This window comes from Nannospalax galili, unplaced genomic scaffold (genome assembly GCF_000622305.1).
Source record: "Nannospalax galili isolate Female #2095 unplaced genomic scaffold, S.galili_v1.0 scaffold34, whole genome shotgun sequence".
Taxonomy (NCBI): domain Eukaryota; kingdom Metazoa; phylum Chordata; class Mammalia; order Rodentia; family Spalacidae; genus Nannospalax; species Nannospalax galili.
The window spans coordinates 1,302,888-1,323,764 of record NW_008338996.1 but is presented as its reverse complement, the minus strand read 5'-3'; the positions used below and the strand labels follow the sequence as shown (position 1 = coordinate 1,323,764).

The following is a 20,877-nucleotide window of genomic DNA, read 5'->3' as shown; positions in this document are numbered from 1 at the left end:
AACAATCACATATAGGATGCTTTTCCTTAACCAGAAATGGTGACCATTCTATTTTGGAGTTGAGAGCCAATAAGTTATATTCAGACTTTTCATCTGTTAAGAGCTCAACTCCATGATGGATACATTTCTTTAGAAACAAGAACTGTCACAGCTGTGTGGTGGTTATGTGCTATTCCCAAGAGCTATGTAGGTGACTCAATTCCTGGGCCACAATCTGCATTACACCATGTCACAACAGATTAGCAGCACAGTGCAGCAGCCCCTTACTACTGAGGGTTTATATTCTTGCATGGTTGTCTGGCTAGAACTGGATCATTAAGATATGGGATAAAGGGGCTGGAGAGATGGCACAACAGTTAAGAGCACTGGCTGCTCTTTCAGAGGACCCGAGTTCAATTCCCAGCACCCACATGGCGGCTAACAACTGTCCATAACTCCAGTTCCAGAGGATCTGAATGAAGCCCTCTTCTGATTTCTGTGGGTATGACATGGGTGTACTTGTATATATGCAGACAATACACTCATGGTATAAATATAATTACAATTAAAAACAATAAAAGTCATACCACTTAGTGCAGATTGTTCTGGAAGGCATCTACTTCCAAAACAAAACTCTTGTATTCCTATTTTGTCACTTTTATACTTTAGCAAGAAGCTTAAAGACCTGGGTGTTATTGACATAGTTCAGGGACACAATTTTCTGGGCCTAGATTAAATGAAGGTAAAATTTCTCAAACTCACTTGAACAGGAATGGAAATTATCTGGTGTTTACCATAGGGGAAAACTAAACCATTCATCTGTTTTTTCTAAAGATCACAGAACAATGAGTGTATGGGCCCAAAAAGTTCTCAAAACTACCAAATTACATAGTGGCCAGCTTGGCCATTAAAGGCCATATTTCTAAACATCAAGAGTTTGGTTCACAGATTTGAGGTCTGAGGTAATGAATGTATGACACAAAATACCTGGTTTCAAAAAATACCTTTCCCCAGCTGGAGACAGGGCTCAGTGGTAAAACATTTGCCTAGCACAAGCAAATGTTCCCCAGCAACACACATACACACCAAAAACTTCCCAGTTTCAAAAGGACAGCCTTCCAAAGAAACTACAACCTTTTACTATGTGACCACCAACAACCAACTCCCATCAGTCACTGCATCAAACACTGTATTCTGCATGAAAAACAACTGAGCACTGTGCTGGAATGCTGATGCACAGATAGTACCGAGAACTGGTTACTCAGAGGGCCTCCTCCACGTGCAAGGGCAATGAGTGATTTAGAGAAGTAGATGACCAGCACAAACTCTCAAGTGTGCTGCCCAGTGACTAGGACACTATCAATACTGCAACCTGCCCCTCTAGTTTTAAGCTCCCATTTATTACAAAGGTTACACATGCAGCAGAATTTGGCCCCAAGCACAGTAAAGGGAGGACACTATTAGCCACCAACATGCTGGTCTCAAATGCTGACTGAAAACATGACACAGTTTCTGCAAACCCAAGAATGAAACTAGCTCAATCACTTAGTAATATGGTTTCAGGTACTACACAGACCTCCAAAGAATAAGCACCATGCTGCAATAAAAGCTTGACTATTTACACCATGTACTCATCTTAAGAAAGTCTTATAATTAGAAAAATAATACAAGCAATTTCAATTTAATCTAGATACAGGTACTTTATTTACAAATATTTAGATTAATAGCATTTTGTTACATCAAATGAAGAGTACAGCAGTCTGAATAAATCCTTCTGTCACAAAAACAATTAAGACCCACTGTAACTAACTTTGGGAATCAGGGTATTGCACCTAAACAAGCCACAGTCTTTAGTTTGTGATTGCTACCTTATATCCCAATGGTGGTTTATTTTGTTTTTGTAAATATATACACAGACCAGCAGGTCATGGTCCCTGGGCGAATCCCTTGTGATGCAACAGTATAAGCAAAATGGATTACTGTAAGTCTTTAATAGAATACACCAATCTACTCCAGGATTTTTTTTTAAAGTTAAAGACAAAAAGATGAATTCACAAATCGAATCCTATTTTCTGCACATTCCAGTTTTGGCTTTTATTTAACATTGACTATACAAAACTCTGGAACCTACCATGTTTATAACCCAGAAAGATGTAATTTTACGTTAGTGTCTGTAAGAGGGATTTAAAATGTGTACTTTAAACACAGCATTGAGCTGAGTGCATTTTATATAATAATATACCTGGGCTTACCTACCCTATACTTCAAATAACTTCTCAATTCCCAGCCACCATAAGCTCAGCTAGAAATCAGTAACAGAAGAAAAGAACTTAATAAAACAGAAGTTTGTCTAAAGATCTGTTTCTCTTGCAAGAGGGTATTCTTTCAGCGGCCAGACCACCCAGTGCAAAGCAGTGACTTACCTTCTGGCAGCGCAAACACTGAAACACAATTAGAAACACTTGCTCTTTATAATTTACGCCAACATGACATAAAACAGCCCCTCATACTATAAATACAAAGGATAATATTAAATGATTTCATTGTAGTGTTAAAAATGCACAATTTAAATCCCTTAACAGCAGACTTATGGTTCTGGCTATCTGGTTCAGAAGCTAACCATTCCAAGATAAAAGTATAAAAGCTTAAATGTGCAATATTAAACCCAGCCTTTTTCCTTTTTCTATACAATAAGGCAAGAATGCAGCCTGTAACACAAAATGTTTACAAAAAAAGAGAAAAGCAGGTTAGCACATTGTCAATTGCACAAGAACAGTTAAGAAAATCAGCAGGTAAGCCACAGTGCAAAGATGGAATAGAATCTCCGCTAGTGTTAATCTGCTGATGCCAGGAGCTCTTTCCAGCACAATGTCTGTCCCCACACACTGCCAGCACCAAGGAGTGGAGCCAGTATTACCTGTGAACTGCAGTTGTTTCTATTTCCTTGTGTGAAATGGAAGAGAGTAATGTGGTCAGATAGGTCACACTGTACAAACTGGTATCTTATACTGTTCCAATGCCAGTAATCAATTTATTTTCTTCATTAAAATAATATACACAGAAGGTAAAATTGTTAGTTCGGTTCCTTCAAATTTTATACATATTTACTTGCTGTTAAAGAGAAAGGGATAAAACGATGTAAAAAAAGATAAAGCTATTAAGCACAAGAGAAAAGATAAATGGATAATTTCCCTATGCAAGGCTAAGATAAAAAGCACATTCATCAAGAAAAATGCCACCCCTACAGCAGGGAATTTACCCAACAAAAACAAAACAGAAGCAGTTACAGACCCCTGTTCTCTACCATCAGAAGTCATTTCACAGCAATAAACTTATTGGCTACAACAGACATACTTGAACAGTTTAAAGATGGGAGAAAGGGTGAAGATCAAATTTAAACCATACAGTGAGACGAAGCCTTGCCAAAAGGGAAGGTAAAAATCAAGTCCAGCATCAGTGCTCAGTTTAAATCATGTATTGGTGACATACCGATCACAAGGACAATCAAGGGGGAGAAAGTCTAGATTTACCATGCAGGAGAGATTTATTACTCTACTTGCCTTTGATAACCTGATTACATCTAGTTGTTTAGCAGTTTAGTATTGTTAAACTGTTTTTACAAGAGTTGTTTTTTTCTTTTTTTAATTAAACCCAGTAAGATGTACAGAAGACAAGGAGGCAGTAAAAAGTACTGCTTCCAACAGACAGAGGTGAACGGTCAAATGAGGGGCCAGAGCAAAGAGGTCACTAGCAGCCACAGCCTTCTCTCTGGGGTTGGGGTTCACTGGTTAGCCGTCCTCCCTGCGGGGCTGAGGGTTTGTGTTGTACACCAGACTCGGCAGCATTCAGATCCAGGCTTCCATCTTGAATGTTCTGATAGATTTTCTTGGCAGCCTCAAGAAAAGCATCTTCTACATTCTCTCCCCTAAGAGGCAATCAACAACTTTATTTATGAAGCACAACTTTCAAGAAAATGTAAGACATTAACATCGACCTTTTGTTAACCTTTGGTCGACTGCCATGATGTCTTCAACTTAGCCACTGTCATCTAGTAAGAGATTACCAGAAGACTGAGCTAAAAGAACAACATGGGAAATGTTTTCGGTGGAATGCACACAACATAGTAAGTACTAAGAGCTGTTTCTGAACTCTACTTGGATACTCATGTGTTCTACTCATTAAAACACATTACATGACAGTTGAGCTACACCAATCCAGAGATAAGAGAGCAGATTTTCCAAACAAAATCTCTCCAAATATGCTCAACAGGGTTCCAGGCTTTGTAGTCTCAATAGCCAAGCATGACCTACGCTATTTTTATCATTGACGGTGACAGTCAAGCTTAGCCATGTTCACACTTCATTCAGTTCTCTTGGGACTAACAACAGAGTAAGTGAACAGAAAGTACGCCACAGGCCAGCCTGAGCTACAGGGAGACCCTGTCTCAAAAAGATCCCCCAAACCCCAAAAAGACAAAAAACAGGTTAGTCTGCCCTTGCCACTACAAGCACTTCTCTAATACATGAAGAAATGACTAGGAGTACTAGGACTCAATAATGGAAGAACAATTAGAAAATGTTCAGTATGCTTCTAATTGACACTGAGTACTTTCACAAGTCATGCTTTATGATGCTAAACAAACAGGTTAGCCAAGCTTGGGTCCAACTCAACCTCAGTTATTATGAAAGTCAAACACTTGTGAAATGTAAGCACAATTTCACTTATTAACTTGCGTTATCAATGGGCATAATCAAGGTACAATCCTTTAACAAATATTCACATTTTGACTGTGAAATAGGAAAAAACCTTTGCTTACTGCTCTTCCTGCCATAAGCACTGTGTATGTGTTCAATACACTATGTACAAATCCCACGCATAGTGTTCATAGACATCATACACTTACACTGCATGGTTCTACTCACAATCTGCATATAACTGAAACAGCTACATTTCAGCCATACTTACGTTTTTGCACTTGCTTCAAGGAACAATAAGCCTAAAAATAAAATTCAGACTATAATTAGGACATTTCAAATTCGCATCTGAGTAAGTTCCCCATCCACTGTCAGGACTCCCACTATAGCATTTATAAAAGAGGGTGTGCTCTAAGGTTCAGGGGTATCTTTGTATTTGCAGTTAAATTAACTATACTGCTACTAATATGCATCACAGAAACAGCTTTTTTTCCTCATTCTTGAGATTTCTGAGCAGTCTGCATTTTTTAAAAATTATTGAATAACTTAAATTATCAAAATCACACCTTTCCTTTGAAATTCTCCCCAAATGTAACCATTAAGTCTTAAACCCACCATTTTCTTCAGCAAACTGTTTGGCTTCTTCATATGTAACATCTCTCTGTGCCTCCAGATCTGCTTTATTTCCTATGAGAATTATTACCTAATTTGTGAACAAAAGAAAGGTATCTTAAAACAAAAAGTACCATTTAAAACAAACATGCAAATTCTCAAGATATAAAAATCTTAACGGGAAAAAACTAAGCCCGTAAAAGAAGCCAATACCAGCAATTGTCCTGGGACTTCGAATCCTAAACAGCACTAAGAAAGGATCTTGACAAACCTGGGCATGACAAACTTGCTGTAAAGAACAGACCATAATTTTCAGGATTGTGGTCCACCCCCAAATGGGCTCTGCTGAGTATTATTTTTGTTGTTTTTATAAACCCCTTAAAAATATAAAAGCATTCTTTGATCGCAAGCCATTCAAGAACAGCATGAGTGAATATGGCCCACAAGCCACAATTTGTTTGCACCTGGTCTATGCCAATCACTTTTAAAAGTCTGGGAATGCCCTAGAATTCACCGCAAAATTCTGTAAATATGAACATTCCCTGGAGAAGGCTGGTGACTTTCACATTTTCAAAAGGTTCTGATACCCTGAGAAAGTTAAAAAATACTAGTTCAATTGCCTCAGGCTAATGGTAATTACCTTACTTTAAAGCACAAATAAAACAAAGGAATTTACCAAAAGAGGGCATTAAAACCCAAATAGAAAATGCAAACTGTGACCTACAGACAAATACTGTAAAACACTATCTCTGGGGAGGTATAAATTTGTAGCAACTGATCATGTCTGTGTGTCTGCGAATGGAAAGAAGCCAGGGGATGGGGACACCTATGGCAACAGGTTCATACCCTATGCAAATTATCATACCCCCAATACCCACATTGAAGTCATCTATGCAAGTCGTCAAGTTATGTCAAAGTTAAAGACAATTTGGAAAAATTTTAAAGAAAAAGGCAGCCTTGGGAAACAGCAAAGGATTTTTCTCCCTTACTTGGGACAAAGAAAGGGAGGATGTATGGATAAACCACCTATACACACACACATTGTAGACGTTAACACCCCCTCCCTCTACACATACCTCTCTGCCCCTTCCAACCAGACATAGATAAGTCAGGAATAGATAACTTCAACTTTTTTTTTTGGTCTTTTTGAGACAGGGTCTCCCAGTAGCCCCAGCTGGCCTGGAACTTACTATGTAGACCAAGCTGGCCTTGAACTCACAGAGATCCGCCTGCCTCTGCCTCCCAAGTGCTGGGGTTAAAGGCGTGTGCCACCACATCCGGCAAAAGAAAGCAATTTTTAAAAATCTAACCTTGTATAAGGCCACTGTAAGACAGGTACTCAAAACAAGGAATACTGCTTCCTGGGCTAGGAGTATGAGCTAAGTGGCATTCGCCTAGCAGGCCTAAAGCCATGGCTTTAATCCCCAGCACCTGTCACCATCCTGAAAAAGGAAATACTTTCTCCTTCTAAATTCCATATGAATTTCCAAACTTGGTGTGGTTTGCTATTAACAAAGAGGCACACAACATGCATTAATACCAACAAAAATTAGAAATACATAATCTTACATAGAAACCAAAGGGAATTTCATAGAAAATACAGTAATTTGGGCTGGGCCTGAAAAAAATACCTTTTTCTTCTGAAGATTAGATCTCAAAGAGTGTAAAGAAACAAAAGGACATGGCTAATTTACTATATTCTACATGGACCTTCTGAAGATTTTTTTAACATTTTACTTGAAAAATAAAAGTATAGACTTAGCAAAACATAATGGAAGGTCCTGTGTACCCTTTACCCAATGCCCCCAATGGTAGCTGGGGCTACCACAGCTTACATAGCTACAGTAGATTCTCAAAACCCGGAAGCTAACATTGGTATAATCACAGCCCCTAGATTTTAGTTTTTACGTGCTCATGCATGAGGCTGTGTCCCTGTGTAGATCTATCCCATGTTATTATAGGTATAGACTTGTGTCGCCACAATCAGGCTACAGAACATGATTCTATTGTTACAGAGAACTGCTTTGTGCTGTTTCCTTCACAGTCACATCACCCATCATTCCATTACTAACAACCCCTGGCAACCACTAATTTGTTTCTCCTCTATAATTTTGCTGTTTTGAAATATGTCCTAAATGGATTCATATGGTATGTAAACTTTTGAGACCACAAGTATAATCCCCTTGAAATCCATCTAAGTTGATGCATTTATCAATAATTCATTCTGTGTGTGGCTGAATAGTATTCCATAATATGGAAGCACCAGACTGTTTCACTATTTACCTGTCCATGGCAAAACAGACTGCTTTCACTTTTTAGTTATTACAAATAAAGCTGTTATGAATATATATCAATAGCTTTGTATGTATAGCAGTGGGTTTAGTGTAACAGAAATAAAAGCTCTAAGCACCAATACTAGCAAAACAGCCTCCCACCCATATTAACTGATGGTAAACCACAATTTTTATAAAAATTATAACCAAAGTACTATTCCCTGATAAAGGGAAACTTACCACTGATCTATGTCTTTACTGGCCCAGGCCTCTGCTGGTGCTGGAGATACAAAGCTAAGTGAGACATAGTCCTTGTTCAATGGCTTGCTCACTGTTCTGAGGATACCCTCCTGGGTCCCTAATTCAAGGCCCAACTTGCACCCCAGCTGTCTACAAAGATGGTTTTCTTCACACAGCCCTGCTCATCCTGCTCACTAATCCTAATTCATTTTTCAGGTGGTTTTTCAGCTTTTCTGTAAACCTGCAGGTTCTCTCTGCTAGACAATAATCATTTGAAGACCAAAGACATGTTTAGTAACTGGCCTTTAAAAATCTCAATAATTATCTTCTTATTCTGGCTAAGAAATTTTTTAAGCATACAGAATACTTTTTATTTTTAATTGAAATATTATTCAGAAAATTACAGATTCAAATGCAGGTAGGAAGAAATCAGAAAGATCCCTTGTGGGGCTGGGAGATGGCTCAGAGATTAAGAGCACTTCCTCTTCCAAAGCTAACAACCTGTCCAGGAGTGCCCTCTTCTGGCGTCTGCAGGGACCAGGCATGGATGTGGTTTATGTACATATAAGCAGGCAAAACACTCATACACATACTTCATGCAGACCCTTTCTAGATTATAATTTCAGACTATAAAGTCTCCACATGAGAGAGATCACCACCCCATTCAGAGCTTTCCTTTTTTTGGATCCCAAACATAACAAAAAGTATAGTAAAATGGAAGGTCTGGAGCAACTAGAACTGAAAAATTAAGTTTTCTGCAATTAATTTAAGAATAAAATAAAGATTTGGGGGACTGAAGATCAAGTTCAGTGGTAGATCACTTGCCTAGCATACATGAGGCCTCGATCTCCAGCACCAGAGAAAATACAAGTGTATCAATGAATAAATAATCTCTCATTTGTAATACCCAAGTAACAAAATCTCACCAGTAAAAGGCTTTCCTGTTTGGGTTAGCTTTGACTTGAAAATTTCTGTACAGTAAGATGTTATTTAACTTACAGTATTTGGATTGGTGAGATTCCTTGCATCTGTCAACCAGCTGCTTAAGTGGTTATATGTACTTCTTCTGCAAAATTAAAATTTAAATTTGTTGACTTCCACATACAATTGTCACGTATACAAAAAAAAAAAAAAAAAAAAAAAAAAAAAAAGAAAGAGAAACCAATAAATACTTAAAAATACAGCCAAGTGTGTTATGACACACACAGGTAACCCTAGCAATTAGAAGGCTGGGGTGGGACAGAGGGATCCTGAGTTTGAGGCCATCATGGCCATCAATGAGTTCCAGGTTAGCCTGGACTACACGGTGATACCTTGTCTCAAAAGAAACAAGCAAACATATGTAAATATAGCTGTAAAATACAACTACATAATTTCCAAAAACCTGGCCAAACTTTTTATTTTCTGAGTCATAATTGTGTAGTTGAGGCCAGTTCCAACTCCTACATAGCCAACATTCTATTCTTGATCTTCCCAAATCATGGATTACAAGTGTGTGCCACCATACCTGACCCAAAACTCATTATTTTTTAATAGCTCAATGTCCAACAACTATGCTAATGACATCATGAATTAAGCTGTTTACATTTAAAAGGGCACCTATAAACACACCAATATCCAAGCAAGGAACAACATAGAAAACCCAGAATCAGGATTTGTAATTTAGAGTCAAAACTAATATTCTCTGAAATCATCCAGATTTTCAATTACAAAATGGAGACAAAGTATGAAAATGCCTAGCCAACAATATACTCAGGGAGAACCAAAAAAAAAAAAAAAATTTCTGACTTATGAATTCACCTAACGTTATGCCATCTCATTCATTTAATATGTGAGGAAACAAAGATCCATAAAGATCTGAACATCAGAGTATAAGGCCTACAAACAACATGTCAAAGTGTTTCTAGGTTAGCACTAAAAATATATTCCATTTCACACAGATAATATTCCAACTATTCAACTATTCTAAATATTTAATCTTTTCTCAATGAGACACGAACTCCTTACTCAGAATATTGGGGGGGGGGTAGCTAAATTATATTATGCATAAGTTACTAACTAAATGTCAAAAATAAGTATCGTATATATCAAGATAGTTTTTCCCTAATTACTAAAAAATTTCTAAGTATACAATAATCAAGTATCATTTTTAAAAAATACAAGCCCTACATGGGCATGGTAGAGACATGCCTTTAATCCCAGCACTCCAGAGGCAGAGGCAGAGGCAGGCAGATGGCTGTGAGATTAAGGCTAGCCTAAGATGAGCTACATAGTGAGACCCTGTCTCAAAAAAACAAAAAGTAGCTGAAGAGATGACTCAGTGATTAAGAGCATTAGCTGCTCTTGCAGGGGACCCAGGTTTGGTTCCTAGCACCCATATGGCAGCTAACAACCAGTGGAAACTTTAGTTTCAGAAGAAATGATGCCCTCTCCTGACCTCCCAGAGTACTTCACACATGTGGTACACTTAAATACATGCAGATGAAACACTCACACATAAAAAATTTTAAAGCACAAGTCTTACCACTGTTTAACATTTACTACCATACCTTGATTTTACAACAGTGATTATTTCACTTCATGAACAAATGTTAATTCCAAACATACTTGTATTTGCTTTGATACATGTTATAATTTCAAAGCTGGCAGGGAAAACTCACCACTGTGGTTAAGAATTCTATACTTCATTTGTTAGTAGTATCAAGAGCATGTAAACCATATGATTTATATGTACATTAACCTGTACCAATGATTAATGCTATTTACTATGTTACTGACTTAAAATTCACTGTAATTTTAAACTGACACATTCAAATACTCATTAATTGTTGGTACTAGTGATAAAATATTTCTAACTTTAGGGAGGATACATATAACTAGCAAAACAAATCCCTTAAGTTTTGCTGTCAATTTAGAAAACTGCCTTGTAACAACTGCAGTTAATGCCAAGATAGAAACTATTAAAAGTAGCAACTTTTTAAGTTTGCAAAATGCCAAAGATAAAAAGAAACTGGTGTCATGACTCCACCATCAACCTCACAATGAACTGTCAAAAGTCACAAAAGAACCTGTCTAAAGCCCAAAGTAATTGTTTCAATAAGTTACATTGAGGTATAATTAATGTATCATAAGAGCTTATCCACTTAAAATGTATAATTTAGGTTTTACTATCACCACTATCAAATTTTAGAACATTCACAGGAAGTCAAAAGAGAAACCCTGTACCCAGTAACTCCCCTCTTCCTTCTGCCTCTGTGGACTGCCTATTCCAGATATTTAAGAAACAGAATCATGTGGGTTTTTGTGTCTGATTCCTTTCATTTAGCATGTTTTCTAGGTTCAATTACATATAGCATGTATCAGTCATTCCTTTTTACAGCTCAAATATATTTCATAGTATGGATACACCACATGATGTTTACCCATTTGTTTAGTTGGTGGACATATCTGCTGTTTTCATACGAAGTACTTTTGATGACTTGAATACACAAATTTTGTCATAGCACTACCACACTTAAAGGGTATATTTAAATGCAAAACAAAATACATTTTAAATATAAACCATCATATTTAAATGTGCTGATGATGACTTGAATACACAAATTTTGTCATAATACCACCATGCTTAAAGGGTATGTTTAAATGCAAAACAAATTATATTTTAAGCATAAATCATATTTAAATGTGCTGATGATGTGTGGGGTTTTTAATTATGTGAAGTCTTCAGGAATGCAGTATAGATGGCCAGGTTTTTTAATAGTCCTCCCACAATACCACTTACTGATCATGTTACCAACTGTCCAATAGAGTAAACAGCATTAAGGCTTGTCTCACTGTTTTGCTGAGACCATCCAGTTCTAAGAATTTACTGAGGCTTTATGTACTATAATTATAATCAGTCATTATCATTACTCTAAGGCAGCATTTCCAAAATTGTGTTCCTCGGTAAAAGAGGCTTAGAAAAGACCAAAGTAAACAAAGTTAAACAGTAGGAATTTCTTCATAGCAGAACTTTTCAAGGTCTTAATATGCTCATGTGCACTCTGAATCTTGAAGATGAAATAGCACAAAGCATTTCCCAAAAAGGAATAAGCTTTGAACTGTCATCTGGTCCCACTCAGCTATCTCTACCTCCTAAAAAGAGGGATTTTCATGGGGTATTTTAGGCTAGCACACTGCATCACCATGAAAGATGATCAATTCATTTTTCTAGCCTATAGCAAACTAACAGTACCAAAATGAATGATCAATTCATTTTCTAGCCTACAGCAATCAACAGGTCTGATGAACTGGCAGTTTGCCCCCTCCCTTTTCCAAAGTCAAACCTTTACAGTCCAGTTTTTCACATTAAACACTCTGAATTTCCAGAATGAGCCATGCTGACACAAAAAGTCACTTCAATCCATGATAGAACAAAAGAGAATTTAAGTAAATGAAAAATTACTCGTGTATAAACCACCACCTAAATGTCAAGAAATTCAAACACATCAAAATAGTGCCTTTTTTGCCTATAGATGAAAATACAAAATTTTTTTACCATTCATAATGTTACACTGACAAAACTAAGTATTAAACTCTTTGGCCCTATTTGTAAAGGGTATAATTTTTATCATGAGAGACTGAATATAGTAATTCCTCAAGACTTGCTTGCTTTCCACTGAGAAGAGAATCATTTCTTATAAAATCATTTTTCCACAAACAATTCAATTGATGATGCTTTTCAGATTATGGATATTTGTTTTTTTGCTTTAAGAAGAGTCTCACTGTGCAGCCCTGACTAGCCTATAACTCTGTATGTAGACCAAACTGGCCTTAAACTCATAGAGATCCACTTGCCTCTGCTAGAATTAAAGGCATACACCACCACGGTTGACCTAGATTGTATTCTTTTATTCTCCCTATTATCTCAATGGTCTTTTATTAATCATATCAACCTTCAGAAAAGAGAATCAGTGTGTTACTTCAAGGTTTTCACAGTAACTTAGCATATAAACTATAATCAAATAAATTCATTAACAGACATCCAATTACAAGCTAAAGAAGACTAAATCAATTAAAAAAAAAAAAAAGAAACCACATTGCCCAAAGTAGACTTCTATTCCCAAGAATGAAGGCTGAGAAATTGCTCCTCTCTTACCTAGTGATATCATACACCATCAGTGCGCCCGCAGCTCCTCTGTAGTAACTTCGAGTAACAGCTCTAAACCGCTCCTGTCCTGCTGTATCCCAAATCTGCAGTTTGATTTTTTGGCCACTAACTTCAATTATTCTTGTACCAAATTCAACACCAATTGTATGAGGACAATCAGCCATAACTGTTAGAGAAAAAAGTAGTATCCTAATTTTAGAAAAATTTCAAATGACTATGGGGAAAAAAAAGTCTGCTGACTAATCAAATGATTTACTAATACTTGTAGGCTATAAACTATCACAGGGAAAAAAATAGCAACAACCTACAAGAAATCAAGAGAAATATGATTACACTACAATAAGGATCCGCACATTCCCAGATAGAAGTAAACTTTACATTTTGACTTTTGTGAGTTTTTGTTTTGGGGGGTGTTTTATAGTGTGTGTATGTTTGTGTACACACCTAAAGGCCAGAGGTCACATCAGATGCCTTCCGTAACTACTGTCCAACTGATTTCTAGAGACAGGGTCTCCCTTGAACCTGGAGCTCATGCATGAGCCAACCTAGGCTGGCTGATCAATAAGTTCAGGGATCACACTGTCTCCACCTCCCCAGGGAGTGCAGGAATGCACTGTTGTGATCAGCTTTTTTATGGGTTCTGGTGATCAAACTCAGGCCCTCATGTTTGCATGCAAGCATTTTACCAATTAAGCCATCTCCCCACAACTAAATAGCATGTTTTGTAGAGCAAATGGTATTGTGCCACAACTACTCAAACCCACCTCTAAAGTATAAAAGCATAGTCAATTTAATATATAAAAAACAGGCATGATTGTCTTCCAAAAACTCTTTTGGGTTTTTTTTTTTTTGTAATAAAACAAGGTGTGATCAGATTTAGCTAACTGGCTAGTTTGCTGACCTCCAGACTAAAAGAATCTGCTAAGTAAAAGTAAGAATTTTAATTAATTCATCATAATACCAACACTATACTATTTAGCCTTCTGACAACCATTACCCATAATAAATCAATGAACATATGAAAATATTATCAGTGTCTCGAAGAAAATCACATTTGATAAATACGTGAACACTGGAAAGTTATATATGCCTAAGCCAAGTATATTAAACTTGGTATGATTAGGGCCACTTAAAACCTAAGTTCACTTATGCCAATCTGTAGACTGAGATACTCCATAAAATGTTACATAAAATCTTTGTGGTAAGCAGCACAAAATGCCACAGAAACCATTTCAATTATATTTTGCTTATCAGCTACAACAAACTTGCCTCTTCCCCTACCACCTAAGATAAGAGTTTTACTGAATTTTAACCAGTCATAAAGACAGAAAAAATTTTATTTTCAATATTTTGAAATTACTAATTATTGCAAAGAAATGATACACGCAGCAAAAAAATGTTCATTAAGATAAGTTTCAGGGAGCCAAAGAGATAGCTCAATGATTAAGAGCACTTGCTGCCCTTTCTAGAGGATCAGAATTCAGTTCCCAGCACCCACCAACATACGGCAGTTCATAATTGCCTGTAACTCCAGATCCAGGGGATCCAATGCCTTCTTTTGTCCTCCGTGGTACACTTACAATACATGTAGTCAAAACATTCATACACATAAAATAAAAATATTTAAAAATAAATTTCTTAAGGAATAAAAATAAGATTTAAATTTAATGCTATTTTATACATTTTAAAAATTAACTTTATGTTTGTACCTTCAAGAAATTAAAAAAGTCGGGGAAAGTGGTGCATGCCTTTAATCTCAGCACACATATTGGGAGTTTGAGGCTAGTCAGGGCTACATAGTGAGACCCCGATCCAAAATAATGCACAAAAAACAACATATAGCTGGGTGTGGTTGTGCCTGCCTTTAATCCCAACACTGGGAAGGCAGAGGCTAGAGAACCTCTGTGAAATCGAGGTAGGCCTGATCTGCATAGAGAGTTCCAGGTCAGCTGGGGCTACAGGGAGACCCTGTCTCAAAAAAAACCCAAAATACCATATGGTAGCCCATGCTTTTAAACCCAGCATTGGAGAGGCAGAGGCAGAGACAGACACATCTCTGAGTTTGAGGCCAGCCTGGTCTACATAGTGTCTCAAAAAAAACAAAACAAAAATCAACATACACGCTGATAATACTGCATTTTATCTGCACTCTATTAAAAAATCATGGCACTTAAAAACATAAGTGTAAATATGGAGAGAGGTTATATTTAAATGCATAAAGTACACTGAAAACAACATTTCAAAAGTAAAAATGTGACAATAAAGCTACTAAAATTTTACTTTACATATTGAACTTACATTTTTTTTCTGTAAATTGATGAAGCAAGCAAGATTTTCCTACTCCCATATCTCCTGTTTAAAAAGAGAAAATGAGTTTCAGGTGGCAACTGTATTTCTCAATTTTATACCCTTATCATATGAAATGACTGCCAGACTCCTTATATCACACCAGAAGTTTCTGGACACTTATAACACCTGTATTCCCCTCATTTATAATGGATGCAAATGATGTACAGGTCACTTTTCACTGTGGTATACAAACTGACCGTTTCTAACCTGTAGCAGGATAGAGTAGTAAAGTACTGTTTAATAAATAACTGCCAAGTAGGAAGTGCTCTGTAACAGAAAAATTACTGTAATGGTACTTTTAAATTTGAACTATTTTAAGTTTGGTACCCCCACCTCCTCCTTTGGTCTATACATAGAAGCAAGTAACAAATGAGGTGCCCATACAGCAAACAGAAATAACAAACTAAATTTTGGAAGCTTGACTCACTTAGTTTCCTGTTTTTTATTTCTTATAAAATAACTCACATTACAACAGATGTCATCTCTGGCTATATTATAGCAATTGTTACCCATGTTGAAGGAAGTATTACAAAGTTACATAAACTCAACATCAGGGAGAAAATCATGCAGGCTTTCTTTTTATTTATTTGTAATTTTTGTTTTTGTTTTGTTTTCCATGGTAGAGGTCAAACCCAAAGCCTTGGGCATGCTTGTAAGAGCTCTACTACTGGTCTACATCTACCAGCCAGCCCCCAACACCTGGGCTTTTACCTGATATTTTGTAAACAAGCATGAATAAACAATAAAACGTAATTCAAGCAAAATCTTCTTGAAACTTAAGGGAAAACAATAGTCCATTTTGTATGTATTACACCACTGGTTGTGAATCAAACAGGACTAGGACTCTCTACCAATTTTGGAATTCAGAGAAACCCTGAAATTTTTCCTAATGATTCTGAAGTATTTCAGTAGTAGTAGGATATAAACCTCATTCCCAATCCTAACAAGCTTGAAGGTAGCCTGGAAGAACCACCAACTTCTCACTTCACTAGCACCCAAAATAGACCACAAAAGTACCAGGACCATTTATCCTCATCCAAGGAGCTTTTAGTTCTGAGGTCAGAAAATCATTCACTTCTTCTGTGCAATGTTTAAGCATTGGTATATGAACATTAAGTATTGGTATATTAACTTTATTTAAAGGACAACAGTACAAGTTAGATAAACTTACCAATAATAATATACTTAAAGATGTAAGAGTAGTTGTATGGTGCAGTTGCCATGGTGGCACTAAAAACAAAGAAAACGTGTGTTACTTCAGAAAAAAAACTACACACAAGTTATTCAAACTAATTACTGCTATCCTCTCAAAAGACATATATATATACATATAGATATAATACACACATCTTTTAAATATATATCTTATATATGATATATATAATAAAGCACAATGGCTATACAAAATGTTGATTATATGGCCAGTAAAATTTATTTCCCAAATGGATCAAAACACAAATTCTCTTGTGAATGAATGTTGCTTTAATATTGTGTCATTAATAGAAATATGAGAAAGTGTTTTTAAAAACTCGCTATAAAACTGGAGAGATAGTTCAGTGGTTAAGAGTACTGGTTATTCTGGCAGAGGTCACAAGTTCAGTTCCCACCGCCCACATGGAAGCTAACAATCATCTGTAACACCAGTTTCAGGGGATCTGATGGCCTCTTTTGGCCTCTGTTGCCATTGCGCGCACGTGTTTTTACATACATCCAAGTAAAACACTCATGTACATAAAACAAAAATAAAAAACAAAAATTTTTAAACACCATTCTAGAAAATAGCTCAAAACAAGTGTTACTCTAGAAAAATTTCAAAGAGGGTCTTTATAAATTTAAATTAAACATCATTATAAACAGTTCCTTCTCCCTGAAGATCCTTCTCCTTTTTTACTTAAGTTATGGTTTAAAAAGTAACCACTAATTACAAAATAACTTTTATCCTCTACTTTAAATCAGTATTCAGTAAAGAATCTAGAAAAAGAGCAACGATGAATTCCAAATCAAATTGATGTCAAAATTAAGACTGAATTACATGAAATTGTTCTTACTACAGATTTTTTAAAAGCCGGAACAATAATAATTGGTAATTTCATACTGTTCAACTTAATACAACACTCAAAAAATACTCTGTGTCTTCTGTATACTATTCCAGGAGTCGAGAAACAATACTATAAAATTGTACTTACACTTATAAAATTTTAAAGTATATGTATTAAAAGATACTTCTAGCCATCACAGCCTATTCCTTAGCCCTCAGGTAAACTTAACCTAAAAAATTCTAACTCCTATCTTACTTTTAATAACAGCAAAAAAAAAAAAAAAAAAAAAAAAATCTCTCAGGCACACTGGCATACACCTGTAGTGCTTAGTCCTACTCACTTGGGAGACTGAGGGAAAACTGCTTGAATATAGGAGTTTGAGGAGAGTATGGACAATAAAGAGAGACCTATGTCTCAACAGCAACAAAAATTCTCCAAATAATTCATGTGAGTGCCTTAAATGTGCTAAGCACTGTGCTAGGTTCTAGAGAAACAAATTCTAATACTGGTAATAATGTCTAATGAGTTTATTCTTACCAGTTTTCAGCTTAAGGAAAGACAAAAATTACACATCATCAAGATTTAACAATTTAAAGCCAGGTGTGTTGCAGAAGCAGGCGAATCTCTAAGCTATCAAGGCCAGCCTAGTCTACATACCCAGTTCTAGGCCAGCTGAGTTTATAGGGAGACCCTGTCTCCAAAACAGAACAAAAAAATTTTTAATAGCTTTAAATTTTGGGGGTTTATAGATTTCTAATAACTTTTGTGGTACAATACAATAGTATTTCAAATCAAATTTCAATACAATGAAATTCAGTCTATAGGAAGAATATCTGTTATGTGATTAAAGAACTGATAATTATTAAAGATCACCTCACATAATATATGTAGTTTTCACTTTGCTCTATGTACATTCAACACAATGCATGTCTCACTCCCCAGTCCATCTCAACATGTCCTAACACATTTAGAATCAGACATACACATCACAGAAAACTCACTCAACCTGTTCTTTGGAGGAGTTTTTCTAGTTATATTAGCTATGATTCTAAACATTGTAACTTTTACCTCTTTCCAGACACTGCTGGGGCGGGGAGGATGGGACCCACACACAAAACCCCTAATTTACCATTTTTAAGATTAAATTCTTAACTTGTATCAATTTTTTTTCAAGGAAATGGTACACTTTTTCCTTCTAATTAATTTTCCTAATTAATTCCTAAAACTTTCAAACAATCATTTAGGTGCCTCTGAACTAATATTTTGTGTGCTCCTCCCCTTGATTTTTCCTATTTTCTTTCCCTCTTCTGATTAAAATTGTAAATGTATATACTTAGCTTCCTTCTATTTTGTTACATTAAAATTATAGGGCCTGCAGTGTATCTCAGTGGTGGAGTGCATGCTTAACATTCACAAAGCCATGAGACTTCAGTCCTCAGCACAAGAACACACACAAAAAGTATGGACTGTAACAATCCCAAATTCAACTTGAAATGCTCTGAAGACTAATCACAAAATTATAACCCAATTTCTAGTTGGACTAACCTGTATAAATGCTACTTAGTACACAAAATATTTAGCGAATATCAATTAAAATAATGAATTTTGAGAGTATTTTAAATAATAAGCATTAATATAATATTATCTCCAAATAAATAATCATTGTTTCAGAATGAATACCAGTGCTTTGTTTCTACCTCACCCCAACAATTTTCTGGCCCAAGTTTCATTAAAATTGCAAATAAACTGCTGGAGAGATGGCTCAGTGGTTAAGAGCACTGGCTGCTCCTGCAGAGGACGCGGTTGAAATTCCAGCACCCACATGGTGGCTAACGACTGTCTGAAACTCTAGTTCCAGGATGCCCTCTTCTATCTTCTGCAGGCAATGTGCAACAAGGGTGCACTTATGTACATGCAAGTATAACACTCACACACATAAAATATAAATAAATAATAAATAAATAAATAAATAAATAAATAAATAAATAAAATGAAATTACAAATAAAAAACCCTAAGAGCAGAAATAGAGGGAAACTAGTGCTGGAGATGAAGCTCAGTTGGTCTGGAACTCATTATGCAGTCCCATTTGTAATATTCCTGCTTCAGCCTTCTGATTTAATGCTAGAACTAAGGCATGCGCCACCACCCCAGTTTTCTTCCTTCCTTCCCCATCCCTTTTTTTAAAACAGAAATCATTTGGATAAAGTTGACATCTCCTTTAATGCCTTTGATTTCTTTAAAAAAAAAAAAAAGAAAGAAAGAAAAATGATCACTGCATTTCAGAGAGCAGGCATCATTAAAATACATGAACACTTGTAAACTTATAACACAGTCAAGATTTTCCATTTACTGGGCACTTAATATGTACAGGCAATACCTAGCCACTTTGTGACTTCATCTCGACTGTTGTCCTTAAGATAGTTGCTATTATCCTCATTTTACAGGAAATAGCCTCAACAGGAAAGTAGTATGTCCAGGTCACACAGTTTGTTATAAGTCTATACTGAATCCAGTTTTGCTTGACCATAAGCATTACCCTCTTAAGCACTGCACCATGCTGCCTCCTCCAGATGATTATGAGCTGTACCATAAAGCACACCAGTGGTACTTTAGAGGACAGACCTTTCAGTCACTTGACTGTAATTTAACACTGTGAATAAGAAATTAAAATAATTAATTTTGGGTATACCTAGACTTAAAAAACTAACTATAGATGTCTAGTAGTACTGGTAATAATTTATAATTTATCTACCGTTAAAAAGTTTAAGATGAACATCTGAGAATACATATGATGATCTGTATTACTTTTCCCTATACTGTCTTAATTTTCACAGCTTTATAAAGCCATTATTACTCTCATGCAAAAAACTGAAGAAATTGAGATTTGGAGAAATCTATTACTTTGGTCATTGTTCTATATTTAGTGAACGATAGACCTGGAACTTCAACCCAGGGGCTTGATTCCAAAGACCAAGATTTTCTCTACCTAAAGTAGCTTAATTTTAATTAAAGTCATACAAAGGTGGATAACCTCCCTAGCAATCAGAAGAAATGTTTACCAAATACCTCATAAGCACTAATAACTGTGTCAGGTGGCCTCTTCTAAATACTCAGCATGCTTATTGCTAATTTAACAAAGGATTTCTCAATTTTATCCCAACACAAAACATGCCTCTATTAAGAAGAGAAATAAGCTTTATTTAAAAAGTGAGGTATATCAGTCAGGTATGGTGGTACACACCTTCGCTCCCAGCAGAGACAGGGATCTGTCTTTGTTGTGCCAAAAAAAAAAAAAAAAAAAAAGATCCGATCCCTTCCTGAATAAGGTTATTTAAATGGTCAGCTTTGAAATGTGCTGGTACAGATGTGGAAGTACACTTTCATACACACTGTACATTTTTGGGAGGTTTACAGTATACTTACTCGTCTTAAAAATAATCAATTCGCCAAGTGTGGTGGCTCATACCTTTAATCCCAGCACTTGGGAGGCAGAGGCAGGCGGATCTCTGTAAGACCTGGCCAGCTTGGTCTACAAAGTGAG

The 20,877-nt window shown here is 36.1% G+C and overlaps 1 protein-coding gene across 1 annotated transcript in view; it reads right to left on the bottom strand.

Annotated features, from left to right (window-relative positions):
- Nucleotides 1–1,653: 1,653 nt before the first annotated feature.
- The window catches only part of Rab14 (RAB14, member RAS oncogene family), a 24,242-nt gene continuing 5,018 nt past the window's right edge, over nt 1,654–20,877 (bottom strand). The window contains exons 2-8 of the mRNA XM_008833455.2: nt 16,468–16,526; nt 15,246–15,299; nt 12,936–13,113; nt 8,798–8,864; nt 5,289–5,376; nt 4,945–4,975; nt 1,654–3,904 (exon numbers count right to left, since the gene is read on the bottom strand). Of these exons, the coding sequence (XP_008831677.1) occupies nt 3,727–3,904; nt 4,945–4,975; nt 5,289–5,376; nt 8,798–8,864; nt 12,936–13,113; nt 15,246–15,299; nt 16,468–16,519 (648 nt within the window). The 5' untranslated portion in view covers nt 16,520–16,526 and the 3' untranslated portion in view covers nt 1,654–3,726. The remainder of the gene's footprint in view (nt 3,905–4,944; nt 4,976–5,288; nt 5,377–8,797; nt 8,865–12,935; nt 13,114–15,245; nt 15,300–16,467; nt 16,527–20,877) is intronic.